This window comes from Eretmochelys imbricata, chromosome 7 (genome assembly GCF_965152235.1).
Source record: "Eretmochelys imbricata isolate rEreImb1 chromosome 7, rEreImb1.hap1, whole genome shotgun sequence".
Classification (NCBI taxonomy): domain Eukaryota; kingdom Metazoa; phylum Chordata; order Testudines; family Cheloniidae; genus Eretmochelys; species Eretmochelys imbricata.
The window spans coordinates 17,071,812-17,085,606 of record NC_135578.1 but is presented as its reverse complement, the minus strand read 5'-3'; the positions used below and the strand labels follow the sequence as shown (position 1 = coordinate 17,085,606).

Below are 13,795 nucleotides of genomic sequence, written 5' to 3'. Positions count from 1 at the left end.
ACTATTAGTACATTAGAAATGAAAGTTGTTTCAGTGTGGACAATTTAGGAACTCTACAAAGCAGCAATAATGGGCAGAATGGCGTGTTTTCCACCATCCATCTTTATCGAGCCTGCATATAGCATCTTCAGTCTTCCTGAGAATATGATGCAAAGTCTGATCAATACCCTCATGCCCAGTAGCACCTTTATGAGCTATAATATTGAACTGGAAGAGTGCATTTGACAAGTTGGAGATGCTGAGGCAATTAAAACAAAATGAAGCAACCTGTAAAGATGCTAACAGGCTCGAAGTAAAGCATTAATTAGATAAACAGACTGAAAAATGTTAGCTGCTATAGGAATATATTATTCTTCAATGACGTATGTGCAAGTTTTCTGTAACAGCTTTGCTACTCACCAGTACAAGCATGAATTTGATTATAACAAAATGTCATGCATACTGTGACACTGCAAGTTGTACAAGGAATGTTATGTACTGCAATGAAATTAAAAACCTTTCACCGGGTACTAAGACACAAAATAAAACCACATGGATTTCTTTAACAGAGCCCCATGCTGAACACCTGACCCAGACACCTCCTCTGTAGCTCAGCATCTACATGTTCAGAATGCTTAAAGAAAAACCCAAGGAATTTAGTGTTCAAATGCAGCAGTCAAACTTCCTTCCAGACAGCTCTTTTCTGTTCAGATCCAGTTCTACCTGTTATCTAGTGAGATATGTACAACCAGAGTAAACGAGAATCCTGAGGTGCAGAACACTATAGACACGCTTCTTTCAGTGACTCTAAGAACTTCTAGCCAATAGGAAACAGGCACACACTTGGGCGTGAAATCCTGGCTCCACTGAAATCAACGAGAGTTTGCCATTGACTTCAAACGGAGCCAACATTTCACCCTTGAACTCTAATTTAACCTATGTGCAAATATCTCAAAATTAATTAACTCTCTAGTTCAGTGGTGAGCAACCTGCAGCCCGTGGGCCACATGCAGCCTATCTGGGTAATCTAATCGCGGGCTGCAAGACATTTTGCTGACGTTGACCGTGCACAGGCACAGCCCTCCACAGCTCCGAGTGGCCGCAGTTCACCGTTCCACCACTGCTCTAGTTACTGGATTAAAATTTGGTGCAAATCACATTTATAAAACATTCTAACTATTAGCTAGGCAACTTCCCCTCCTTGCCCAATCACCACATCTGCTGATATGGGAGTTTGAGATTTTGAAGTAATTTTTGAAGTAATTTATTGTTGTTTTTTTTTAAATAGATAAGAATTTTGAGATTTTGGGATACTTGCATGGGGTTCAGTGAATCTGAAACTTTAGACATGCACAGTTAAATCGTGGACTGCAAGGAACACGTTGTGAAGGGGGAGTGTTCCGAGAGCCCAGACACCAGCACAAGCCTCAATGTCTGCATTGCAATTTTATAGCTCCGCAGCCCCAGCCTGAGTCAGTTGACATAGGCCAGCTGTGGCTGTTTCATTGCAGTGTAGACATACCTTAAGAGACAACAGGTTCTCAGCAACAATGCTGAAGTGATAGTGACCCACAGCATCAAATTCCCAGTGAAAACTTCCAGTTCTTCCAGGAACGATGAGTTTCTACCTCCGCCAAACACTTTAAAATAAGTGGTGGTTACAAAGGTCAGCTGTGTTTGACCAACAACGTTCTGTCAATCATAGAGTCGTAGGAACCATTGAGAGGTTATCTAGACCAGTCCCCTGCAGTCATGGCAGGACTAAGTATTATTCAGACTATTCCTGATAGGTGTTTGTCTAACCTGCTTCTAAAAATCTTCAATGATGGTGATTCCATAGCCTCCGTAGGAAATTATTCCAGTGCTTAACTACCCTGACAGTTAAGAAGTTTTTCCTAATGTCCAACTTAAACTGCCCTTGCTGTAATTTAAGCCCATTGCTTCTTGTCCTATATCAGAGATTAAGAGCAACAATTTTTCTCCCTTATCCTTGTACAACATTTTATGTACTTGAAAACTGTTATGTCCCCCACTTAGTCTTCTCTTTTGCAGACTAAACAAATCCAGTATTTTCAGTCTTCCCTCATAGGTTGTGTTTTCTAGACCTTTAATAAATTTTTGTTGGTCTTCTTTGTACTTTCTTCAGTTTGTCCACATCTTTCCTGAAATGTGGCACCCAGAACTGAACACAATACTCCAGTTGAGGCCTAATCAGTGCAGAGAGGAGCAGAAGAATTAATTCTCATTACAGAAGAATTACTTCTCATGTCTTGCTTAGAACATCTGCTGATACATTCCAGAATTATGTTTACTTTTTTTTTTTTTGAAACAGTGTTACATTGTTGACTCTCATTTAGCTTGTGATCTACTATGACCCCCAGATTCCTTTCTTTAGTACTCATTCCTAGGCAGTCATTTCCCTTTAGCATGTGCACAACTGATTGTTCCTTCCTAAGTGGAGTACTTTGCATTTGGTCCATACTGAATTTCATCCTATTTATGTCAGACCATTTCTCCAGTTTGTCCAGATCATTTTGAATGTTAATCCTATCCTCCAAAGCATTTGCAACCCCTCCCAGCTTGGTATCGTCCACAATCATCTGCACTTCGATCATGCTTTCTACCTATGAATCTCGACTTTCTTTACAAAGATCAATGAACAAATATGCACAATGCCCCTCTCAAGTAGGTTAGTATTGTTCTTGTACCTATTTTATAAATACAGAAAACAAAGGCACCAAGAAGATAAGTAACTTGCTTACATTGACACAAGCAGCTTGAGAAAGAGCTGGAAATAGAACACATGTCTCTTGACAACTAGCTTTGTTCTTTATCCACAAAAATCATCTCTCTATTTTCCAGTGGTATCAAAGCACAAGTACTATATCTGACATTTATTGCAAGTAATAAAAGTTATTTTGTTTGAAAGCAAACTTAAAAAACCAAAACAAAAAAAACCCAATGCCCATGACACCTTTTTTTCCAGTCGACATGATCTCTTTGAATGGTTACTAAAACATGCCATGACAAAACAACAGGCCCAAAGATAGATAATCACACGATCAATAGTTAAATAGAAAAGTGTGTTAGTGAACCTGAAGTTACAGTGCCTGAGGTCAAGTATCTGGGGCAGCCATGTTAGTCTGTATGTGCCTGAGGCTTAATGAATAACCTGATGATAACCTGCTTTTCTGGTGTTGAAAATGGTGTTGTCCTATGACATAGGCTATATTAAATATGATATATTTATGGTGTGAAAAATGTTTGAGCATCTCTTATTGAAAAAGAAAAGTTAATTTGTAACAACATAATTAACATCTGGAAAGACACTATTCCAAGAGTAGCTGTGGCTTTGCACACTTTCTTGCTATTCCCTATCCTCTCCTCTTTCCTTTTGGGACAGTAAATAGCCAATAGGAATAATTTCTCAATCCATGCAACTTTCTATCAAGAAACATGAGGGTTTAATCATGGTCTTTTCTTGAATTTAAGTTTTATAAAAACCACAGCCATTGGTAACATACACCCATGAAACTTTATATATTGCACCATGGGCATTGACAACCCAACGATCCCATTTTACTGTAGCTGAATTATGATTCATTTAATGCTGAACACATTCAAGGCATTTCTCCTCCTTGAAATGATGCCATTCTCTCTACATTATTTCATATTATGCACAAGTGTCCCCTCAACATAAGCAAACTGTAATACAGACCTGCTTTCACATGATAACATTACCATGTTTAACAGTTTTATTGTCTAATTACATTAACTTTAATCTTGAGCAATTTGGCATGTACGGTAGGTCAAGATATTGCATTTGAATGGGTATGGAGCTGGTCTGATTTCTGATTCTAAAATCCAGGATCAGGCATTTCAAGCTGCAAAGAGGAGAGAAAGTATAAATACTGTGTATCAAATATGTGCGAGGCAGGTCACAAGGGGGCTGGAAGAGATGTTAAAAATCTTCAAAAAACAGTGGGAGGCAGGATGTACTTGCAGGACCTCTTAGTGGGAGGTAGACTGATATTTTTGTAATCGGAACTCCGCTTGACTACAGGGTGTATGCAACTTCCAACATTTTTCAGTAGAATATTGGTCAACCCATTTAAAATTAGACATCAGCTCATTTTATCCTCACTATGAAATGCATCCAGAGTGTTCACTAAATCATGATTTATGTCCCAGGAAGAGACGTTTTAGGTGTTAGAAAATAATCACACCATAAGGAGATTTGGTGATTATACTACCCTCTCTCCCCCGTGGAAAATTCATAATTTATGGCCAGAGTTTGTTGCAGCAAAAATGTTACAGATATTTTCTCACTCACTTTCTGATGCAAGAAACAGTGATGTAAATCCAGGGTAACTCATGAGAAATCAGAGAAGGTATTCCATATTTACCCTGATTGTAAGAGAGCTCAGAATCTGGCCCTGTGAATGCACAGATAAAAAAGTATATGTCTTTAGCGCTGTGCTCCAATCCTAAAAAAAGAGATGCTGCACTTCACTCCCATCCGAAATAAAGAAGTGCCGGAACACACTTCCAGAAAACGATAGCACCAGAACGCCATTACAACCTCCCCTGAGAAAAGTGCCAGAACAGCATTCCAGCACAACTCGAGCCCTGTTTTTGCAAACATTCCTGCCAGAAGTGTGAAATCAAAGGTAATATAAAGATACATAGAGGCAACCAGGCCTGAGAAAAATGCCCAGTCTCAGACACTTCATAAAACTGGCTCTGTAAGTAAGATGATGACAAAAAGAAAAACATATACAGAACACCCAGAGGCCTCCTGAATGTTATGCTTTAAGCCTTTTCTGTTCATCTAACAGATAGCCCATGCAGGTGTGCTTCAAAAGAATGAAAGCGCTCCATATTGTAAGGAGAAACGATTTGCTAACTGGACATGAAAACATACCCTAGAGTTATCAAAAGTATCAAGAATAAAACTACCCACCTCCAAAAAAAACCCAAAATGTGAACGTGAAAGTAAATTGTATTTTGTCCTCTTCAATATAAACTGAATATACATCAGCCTTGCAATAGCGCCATGATCATTTAATAGCAAAATCTATTTTCTCATCCTTTATGGTGGAGGTGGTGAAAATGAGTGAGGAAAAAAACCCAAATATGTTATTTCTCTATAGCAAAAAAAAAAACCCAACCCAAAACAAAAAAAACAACCTTCGCTATCACATGGCCCTCATCTCTGTAATCTCTGAGTGCCTCGTGTATCATACAACAGCCCTGTGAAATAGAGAAGTACCATTGTCCCGATTTTACAGGTGGGAAACTGAAGCACATACAGGCTACAAGGCTTGCCATCGTCACACAGGAAGTCTGTGGCAGAGTAGGGAATTGAATCTGGGTCTCCCTTTCACTGGACCATCCTTCTTACATTTTCCCCTTTTGCTAGTTGGTCGGAAGAAATTTGCAAGACTGATATAAATAGAGAAACAGGGATACATCCAGGGAGTCATCCTCATAAATAAACCTACAAGATGAACTACAGGATTTGGCAGTTTCTCTTGGGACCTATTTAATAGTAGTCAATAGTCTGGTCCCCTTGGCTAGAGAATTCCTAACTACTTTTGAAGCTGCAAAATTTACCTTGTTCTTGAAAAGTTCCATGGAGGACTAGCAAACCAATGGAGGCAAATTCCTGGAGGCATTTGGCTTGTGGAACACACAGGCAGATAGAATGGAAGTTGCTGTAGTAACCCCACTGATATAACACAATCTAGCCAAGCCCAGAGCAGGGGGGAAAGTGCTTTGTATGAAAACTCTGAACCCAATTGCTGCAGAACAACAAAGGTGCTATTAATTTCTGATTTCAATTATAATAGGTCAGGATGAGTAGTTTATACTAAGTAGTATTTAGAAAATAAAAATATTGATATTTTGGCAGAAAAGAATTGTAAATTGCAAGTTAATAAGACAGTGTGCTTTAAATAAAACACAGCAGCTTAAATAATGCTGACAAAACACATCACATACCTTAATGAGTATGGAATTTAAGAGGAAGCCCAATATTCTCCAGAGAGTGACCCTTGGTTCCCCACATTAATTACTGGTGTTACTTTGTTAAGACATACACTGCATTAATTAAAGTGAGGAGAAAATGTAGTAGATTAAGTTACATTTCCAAATTATAATATTTCCACCAGTCTAGGAGTATAAATGCCTCTTACCACCGTAGGATCTGAGCGCCTTACAATCAACAATGGATTTCACCCTTGCAACTCCTCTCTGAGGTAGACACAGGCCAGCCCTATTCTACAGATCAAGGGGCAGGTATTCTTTTTGTTTGTGTGTTTTCGTTCTGGACTTTAGTTTGTAATGAAAAATGTATTTAAAAGTAAAAACTCAGACTCCACAGATGAACAAAGTTTGCCTCTGCGGAAGGAAGTAATCATATTCATTATTTCACATGGGCAACGTCAAGAATAACTGGGAGACATCTGATTGCCTTACCTTTCAGCTAGACTTCATTATGAAAGGACAGCAGCACATGTAAGAGTGGCCTACTGCTAAGTGCATAAAAATATCCCTTGGGAAATGAGAGCCACTCAAAAAAAAAAAATCCATTTCTTTTGCACCAAGTTGGAGACACTTGGAGCAATTTGCAATTCTAAAGATGAAATCCCAGAGGTTTCAAGCAGCTATGTGTTACAGAGAAAAAGCCACTGTCCCAGCTAGCGGCTAGAGAGCTCCCACGAGCAAAAAAATAAAGAAATAACAATAAAAAATGGCACGGTCATCAGAACTCAGTATAAATCAGTCCAGACAGGGAACTATGCGAGAACAAACTGCATATAGAACAACGGAAGGTACTGTACAAAAACAACTTAAGTACTGTCCCCTACACTAGTTCCTTCTTGGTGACAAAAGTCAAGCGAATAACTACATGCTGATGAAAGTGAGCAAGTATAGAGTAAATTGGACTCACGCTGAGCTGCAGGTCGTCTGTCCACTGGCCAATCAGGTGGTAGCCTGGAGTGGTGGTGTTTGTTGTGTGATACTGAAAGATGTCGTAGCGCCCTGGTGCATCGCCGTTTTTATTAAACATCACTGGAGTGCCTGCACTGCCTGAGGAAGGAAGCAGAAAAACAGCCAAAGCTTTACAATGCTTGTTTTGTTTATTTTGTCATGGCTAAAAGCTTTAGACTGGCATCACAGCTCAGGCAGAGGCCATCCATCATCACAGCAGTTTCAATGGACGCTTTAGGACATCGTGCCATAACCCTATCCCTCTTTCTGTGATTAATTATCATGACTCATACCACTCGGTGAAACGTAAAAGTAAAGTAAAATGACATGAGCCTTGCTTCGTATCATGAAATATCATACGGGCTTCCCTCCCCGCCTCTGCCCCCTTCTCCCCTGAGGGAGTTCTTTAGTGAATATCAGTCCTGTGAATGGAGGCTCTACATGATTTTTTTTTCCCCAGAAAATGTTCCATCTGCTTCTGAGAGATACAGCCATCAGAAGACAGCCCAGGTTTAGTGACTCTTGACTGGCATCCAGAAATAGCTTCCTCCTCCACAATTTGTTCTTATTCCAGTAATCAGCATGCAACTGAGATGGAACAGAACAGAGGACATTATTGGAAAACTATTCCTAATCTCTCCTTGTACGCTGCTTTGTTTACACCCTAGGACACTGATACCTGCCGAAAAGTAGCTTAGTCATGAACAATATAGGGCCAGATTCTGGACTGTTTCTTGTGAAGCATGCTAGGTAGAGTGATGTGAGAGAGGCAATGAAGTGGCAACAGCAGATCTAAGGATGTCAGAACCACCTTGCTTGGATGGGTCAGGGCCCCGAGTGCAATACACTCAACAATGCTTCAACCTGCTAAAGTAGCTGACTGCATGCCCCTAGTGCGGCTTGCTTGGATGCATCATATGTACAGAATATCCGGGGTGGGGCCACACACCCAAAGCCAGCTCATGGGAACAGTCCTTTTGGGGCCGTGGACCAGAATTGGGTATTAGTGTAGCCTCCCACAGGGCATAGGTGCTAGAACTAGGGGTGCTGCCAGACACCCTGGCTTGAAATGGTTTCCATCACACACAGGGTTTCAGTTTGGTTCAATGGCTCTCAGCACCCCATTATACAGATTGTTCCAGCATCCCTGCCCAAGCTTTCTAATATGTGCCTGTCCTGCCCTTCGCCTATCCAGGAGCTTTGTAGGAGGAGGTGGTCCCCAGCACCTAATCCTCTTAGCACATCCAAACAAGACAGGTTAGAATAAGGGGGCAAAATAAACACACACACGTTACATGACAGCCAGGCGTTAAATTCTGATAGCTAATTAATACATTTGAGATGCTATTGCGAAAAGAATCCCAATCAGAAGATGTGCAACTCAGTTAACACTATAAGGCTGTATGGCTACTTCTTAAAATGAGTGTTCAAAGAAATTTAGTATTTTCAGATAGATCTAAATGAAAGCTTCCAGGACCACATGTGTTTCAAGATGCATTAAAATAGGTTTCTGGGAAGTAAAGCAATATTGTGTCAAGATAGAAGATCATTAGTATATCTATATTCAAAACTTTCTCCTACCACATTGCTTGGGGGGAGGGAGGGCGGGTATGAAAAATCTCTTCAGTTGTAGTACTGAACTTTAAGTTTATGGTTTTCCTCATGATTCCTATTCTTCACTGAATTTCAGTGAGTGAAAGAAGGTTTGAAGGAGTGAATTAGCATAGTTTCCAAATTCTAACCTTCGTAAATTATTTCTTGTCTATACTGCAGCCTCTCTGAGATCAGACACTGATTAAGTTCAAAGACTGGTACAGAAAATCTTCCACAGAAATCTCTTGTCTCTGACTCCTTATGGATACTAAGCTGATATGTAATTGTTGTTATGGATTCATGCAGCCAGAACATCTTTATGGTGGGAAAACATTTTTAGGTGCATAAGGGCGATAATTCATAAATTCCTTCTCAAAGTCAGCAAAAATAGTAAATGGGATTTACCTAATCATGACTTTTTAAAGCGTTTATATGATTAGCCAAGCTACATGTTGTTGCAGCTGACATAAAAGAATACAATTCAGAGCATAAGAGTCCAATCTGGCCCTCCATAATATTTGTGGGTATATCCTTACGTCCCCAAATGACACTAACACAAAAAAATGGGTGTTTTTTATACACTAGGGGTTAGATCTTCACCTGATATAAATTTTCACCACCTGAGGATCTATTCCATAAATTGGGCAGTAATGCAGATAGGGTATTACTCACATACATACATGTGCATGCATAAAACTGTAGGTTTTTTTCTCCTTCTAAATAGATGCAGAATAAACTTGGTGTGTATCAACAAGAGTCGAGGTTAAAAGTTGCCCTGTGAAAGTATAGAGCTTTGTTATTTCATATCTGCAGATTAGTATGATATCTAGTTTTTAAATGACAGATTTCAGAGTAGCAGCCGTGTTAGTCTGTATTCGCAAAAAGAAAAGGAGTACTTGTGGCACTTTAGAGACTAACAAATTTATTGGTCTCTAAGGTGCCACAAGTACTTCTTTTCTTTTAGTTTTTAAACGGAATCTATAAATAATAAAGTCCAAATGACAGCTGGGGTAGGGAGACTGTGTTGGGGAGAAACAAGGCATGGAGTCCCTTTTCACTCCTGGGCCATTAAACATTAAGTGGATAGTTTGGCTGCTTGCACTTGCTGGTAGTGATGGTGGACCATTAACGTTGCTGACAGTGTTCAGGGCCCTGCAGGGGTATGGCCCTGTGCAACAGTCAGGGCCTGGCAAGCTTTCCTAGTGACAATGTATATTGTCACAAGAATGCACTATACGAGAGCCTTGCCTGTGCATGTGTAAATAGTTAACTGGGTAAAGGGCCAGTAGCCAGTGCTCAAGAATATGCAGGCCTATTTCTGGGTTTCGAAGGATCAATACAACTTCTTGTTGTGCACTGCTAATGGCTTCCTTCATGCAGCTTTTCAATGCAGTTCTTAAATATCACAGCTGCTCCACCAGAGTAGTTACTGCTGCTGGTCAGCCTGCTCTCTGGTTCATGAAAGCACCGCTGTTCAAGAAATCTCTTGAGTATGTGATTATCATTAAGCATGTGCTCAAGTGCTTTTCTTAATCTGGTGCTGGATGCCTACTCCTGGCCTCTAAATGCATAATTCTTCCAGACATCATCTATGCAGCTCGCCCACCCTACCCAGTGTGGTTCTATCTCTAGAATCATCATGTGTTTTATTCTAAGTTAAGTACAGCAACATAATTTTAAATGTGATTCTATATTAATATGTATTCACCATTAGTATGTATTTATAGTAATAATTAGCAGCATAGTTGATATTTGCTACTTTTTCAGGCTTGTCCTCTTTCATGAGTTTAAATTTACTTCATCTGGAAATCTACCCACACACCAAAAGGAAGTGAAAAGTGAGGGAAGCTATTTGGAGTAAGGAATGGTACATAGTTGTGATCATCTCAGGTTATAATTCAAGCAGAAGATTTCTGAGTTGCCTGTCTTATTAAAGATGGAGCAACTGGACTATCAACCAAAAGGTTTGCTTAGTAAGTGCAAATCCTACAGTCCTTACTCAGTCTTCGATCCCAGTGTGGGTCTGATAGCATATTTTGGCACACAGTGCCCCACCATTTGATTGGAGGATCTAATTCTTTCATGTACATGTTTTAAAGTTGCTACAGTATTTTACTCAGTGCTCTGTTTATTTATGCAGACTGTAGGAAACAATGAGAAGTGGTACTAGGAAACCTGCAGGCTGAAGCATATTATTTTCATAACTGGTGCCATTTATTATTTTAATTTTTCTTATTATAACAGGGAGGGGGAAGATTTTCTTGAGGATTCAGCCTGACACACCTTTTTTTTTCTTTCATTGAGAATTGTAAGTCTCCACAGTCCCATCAGGCAACTGGGAAACGTAGTAACATGCTCTTCCGTGGTGCTGCCTGCACAATCAGTGGTGTTATAAAATATTAATCCATCTGTTCCCAACGACTAAGTAACACACACACTAAATTCAGTACATGATGCCCCTTTCACATTGAAAATCTCACTGCAAAGACACAATTTATGGGATTTTGCGGGATTTGTGTCTCTTAATCAGCACAAAAAAACTCATCATGAAGAAAAGTGCAATAGGAGATGGGTCAGAGTCTTGTTAAGTGTGACAAGCTAAGATATCTTTTTATGACTCACAGTCACTGCAGTTCTGAGGAGCAGCTATGGTTCATATAAAAATAATCCCTTTTTCAGGTCATCGTCGAGGGGAGGGGGAACACAGACACTTTGCATCATGAGTTGAATATGCAGAATCTTACTGCATCTGGACTTTCTAAAAAATTATTCTCAACATTGTGAGACAACATTGGAATTCATACTGAGCTCCTAGTACAAATCCACAGTCTCTATTCATTAAAATATCGCTTAAGCTCTTCCTTTATGAATGTCATGGTCTTTGTAAGGGGGGAAAAAAATCCCTGAAGCATGCACAGGCAAGATGATTTCAGTTGCATAGTTACAAGGAGATCTGTTTGCATACCTAAATGCAAAATAGGATTGGATCACAAGATCATAAGCTTAAAATGCACAAGAATGGGATACACATTTGTTCCTTCACACTGTCAGGAGAAAGGATTCATGTTGTGCCATTCTCTGTTCTGATTACAAGTCTTGTAACAAGAATGAGAGAGAAGAAGTTTAATTATGTATATGTCAAATGGTGACATTCAGCCACTGGCCCTCCCAGAAGCAGTGTTAGGTATCCTACCCTCCCCGGGGGGTGCACCAAAAGGGGGCACTCAGCTGAGTGGCTCAGTATGCAGAACAGTACAGATTGCAACCCATTTAGGCCAAGGACTCTGCTTCTTCCCGATCCGAGTTGGAATGGCATGCACCGTCAGAAGCACACCAACGGATTACTCTTCGTGCTCTCCAAGTGCAGGGACTGGAGCAACAACAAGCACTTGGAATGTACCATGCCATCAGGAAATAGGATCCTTGTGCTCTGTCACAATCTGGTCCTATCTGTTTAGTGAATTACAGTAGTGTGTAAGGTTTCAGAGTAACAACCGTGTTAGTCTGTATTCGCAAAAAGAAAAGGAGGACTTGTGGCACCTTAGAGACTAACCAATTTATTTGAGCATAAGCTTTTGTGAGCTACAGCTCACTTCATCGGATGCATACTGTGGAAAGTGTAGAAGATCTTTTTATATACACACAAAGCATGAAAAAATACCTCCTCCCACCCCACTCTCCTGCTGGTAATAGCTTATCTAAAGTGATCACTCTCCTTACAATGTGCATGATAATCAAGTTGGGCCATTTCCAGCACAAATCCAAGGTTTAACAAGAACGTCTGGGGGTGCGGGGTAGGAAAAAACAAGGGGAAATAGGTTACCTTGCATAATGACTTAGCCACTCCCAGTCTCTATTCAAGCCTAAGTTAATTGTATCCAATTTGCAAATGAATTCCAATTCAACAGTTTCTCGCTGGAGTCTGGATTTGAAGTTTTTTTGTTGTAAGATAGCGACCTTCATGTCTGTGATTGCGTGACCAGAGAGATTGAAGTGTTCTCTGACTGGTTTATGAATGTTATAATTCTTGACATCTGATTTGTGTCCATTTATTCTTTTACGTAGAGACTGTCCAGTTTGACCAATGTACATGGCAGAGGGGCATTGCTGGCACATGATGGCATATATCACATTGGTGGATGTGCAGGTGAACGAGCCTCTGATAGTGTGGCTGATGTTATTAGGCCCTGTGATGGTGTCCCCTGAATAGATATGTGGGCACAGTTGGCAACGGGCTTTGTTGCAAGGATAGGTTCCTGGGTTAGTGGTTCTGTTGTGTGGTATGTGGTTGCTGGTGAGTATTTGCTTCAGGTTGGGGGGCTGTCTGTAGGCAAGGACTGGCCTGTCTCCCAAGATTTGTGAGAGTGTTGGATCATCCTTCAGGATAGGTTGTAGATCCTTAATAATGCGTTGGAGGGGTTTTAGTTGGGGGCTGAAGGTGACAGCTAGTGGCGTTCTGTTATTTTCTTTGTTAGGCCTGTCCTGTAGTAGGAGACTTATGGGAACTATACTATACTCTCAGCCCAGCAGAAGCTGCTGTCCTATCTCGGGGCCTCTCCTTCTGCCCCTCCACCCCCACAAACATGATACAGTTCTGTGGTGACCTAGAATCCTATTATCGACATCTCCGACTCAAGGAATATTTCCAACATACCTCTGAACAACATACTAATTCACAGAGACCTCCCTACCAACACTACAAAAAGAAGGATTCTAGGTGGACTCCTCCTGAAGGTCGAAACAGCAGACTGGACTTCTACATAGAGTGCTTCCGCCGACGTGCACAGGCTGAAATTGTGGAAAAGCAGCATCACTTGCCCCACAACCTCAGCCGTGTGGAACACAATGCCATCCATAGCTTCAGAAACAATTCTGACATCATAATCAAAAAGGCTGACAAAGGAGGTGCTGTTGTCATCATGAATAGGTCGGAATATGAACAAGAGGCTGCTCGGCCAGCTCTCCAACACCACTTTCTACAAGCCATTACCCTCTGATCCCACTGAGAGTTACCAAAAGAAAATACAGCATTTGCTCAAGAAACTCCCTGAAAAAGCACAAGATCAAATCCGCACAGACACACCCCTGGAACCCCGACCTGGGATATTCTATCTACTACCCAAGATCCATAAACCTGGAAATCCTGGGCACCCCATCATCTCAGGCATTGGCACCCTGACAGCAGGATTGTCTGGCTATGTAGACTCCCTCCTCAGGCCCTACGCTA

At 40.7% G+C, this 13,795-nt stretch overlaps 1 protein-coding gene across 1 annotated transcript in view; it reads right to left on the bottom strand.

Moving 5' to 3' along the window:
• The window catches only part of GRM7 (glutamate metabotropic receptor 7), a 489,509-nt gene that overhangs the window by 115,392 nt on the left and 360,322 nt on the right, over nt 1–13,795 (bottom strand). Inside the window, exon 7 of the mRNA XM_077821561.1 lies at nt 6,935–7,074. Coding sequence (XP_077677687.1) covers nt 6,935–7,074 — 140 coding nt within the window. The remainder of the gene's footprint in view (nt 1–6,934; nt 7,075–13,795) is intronic.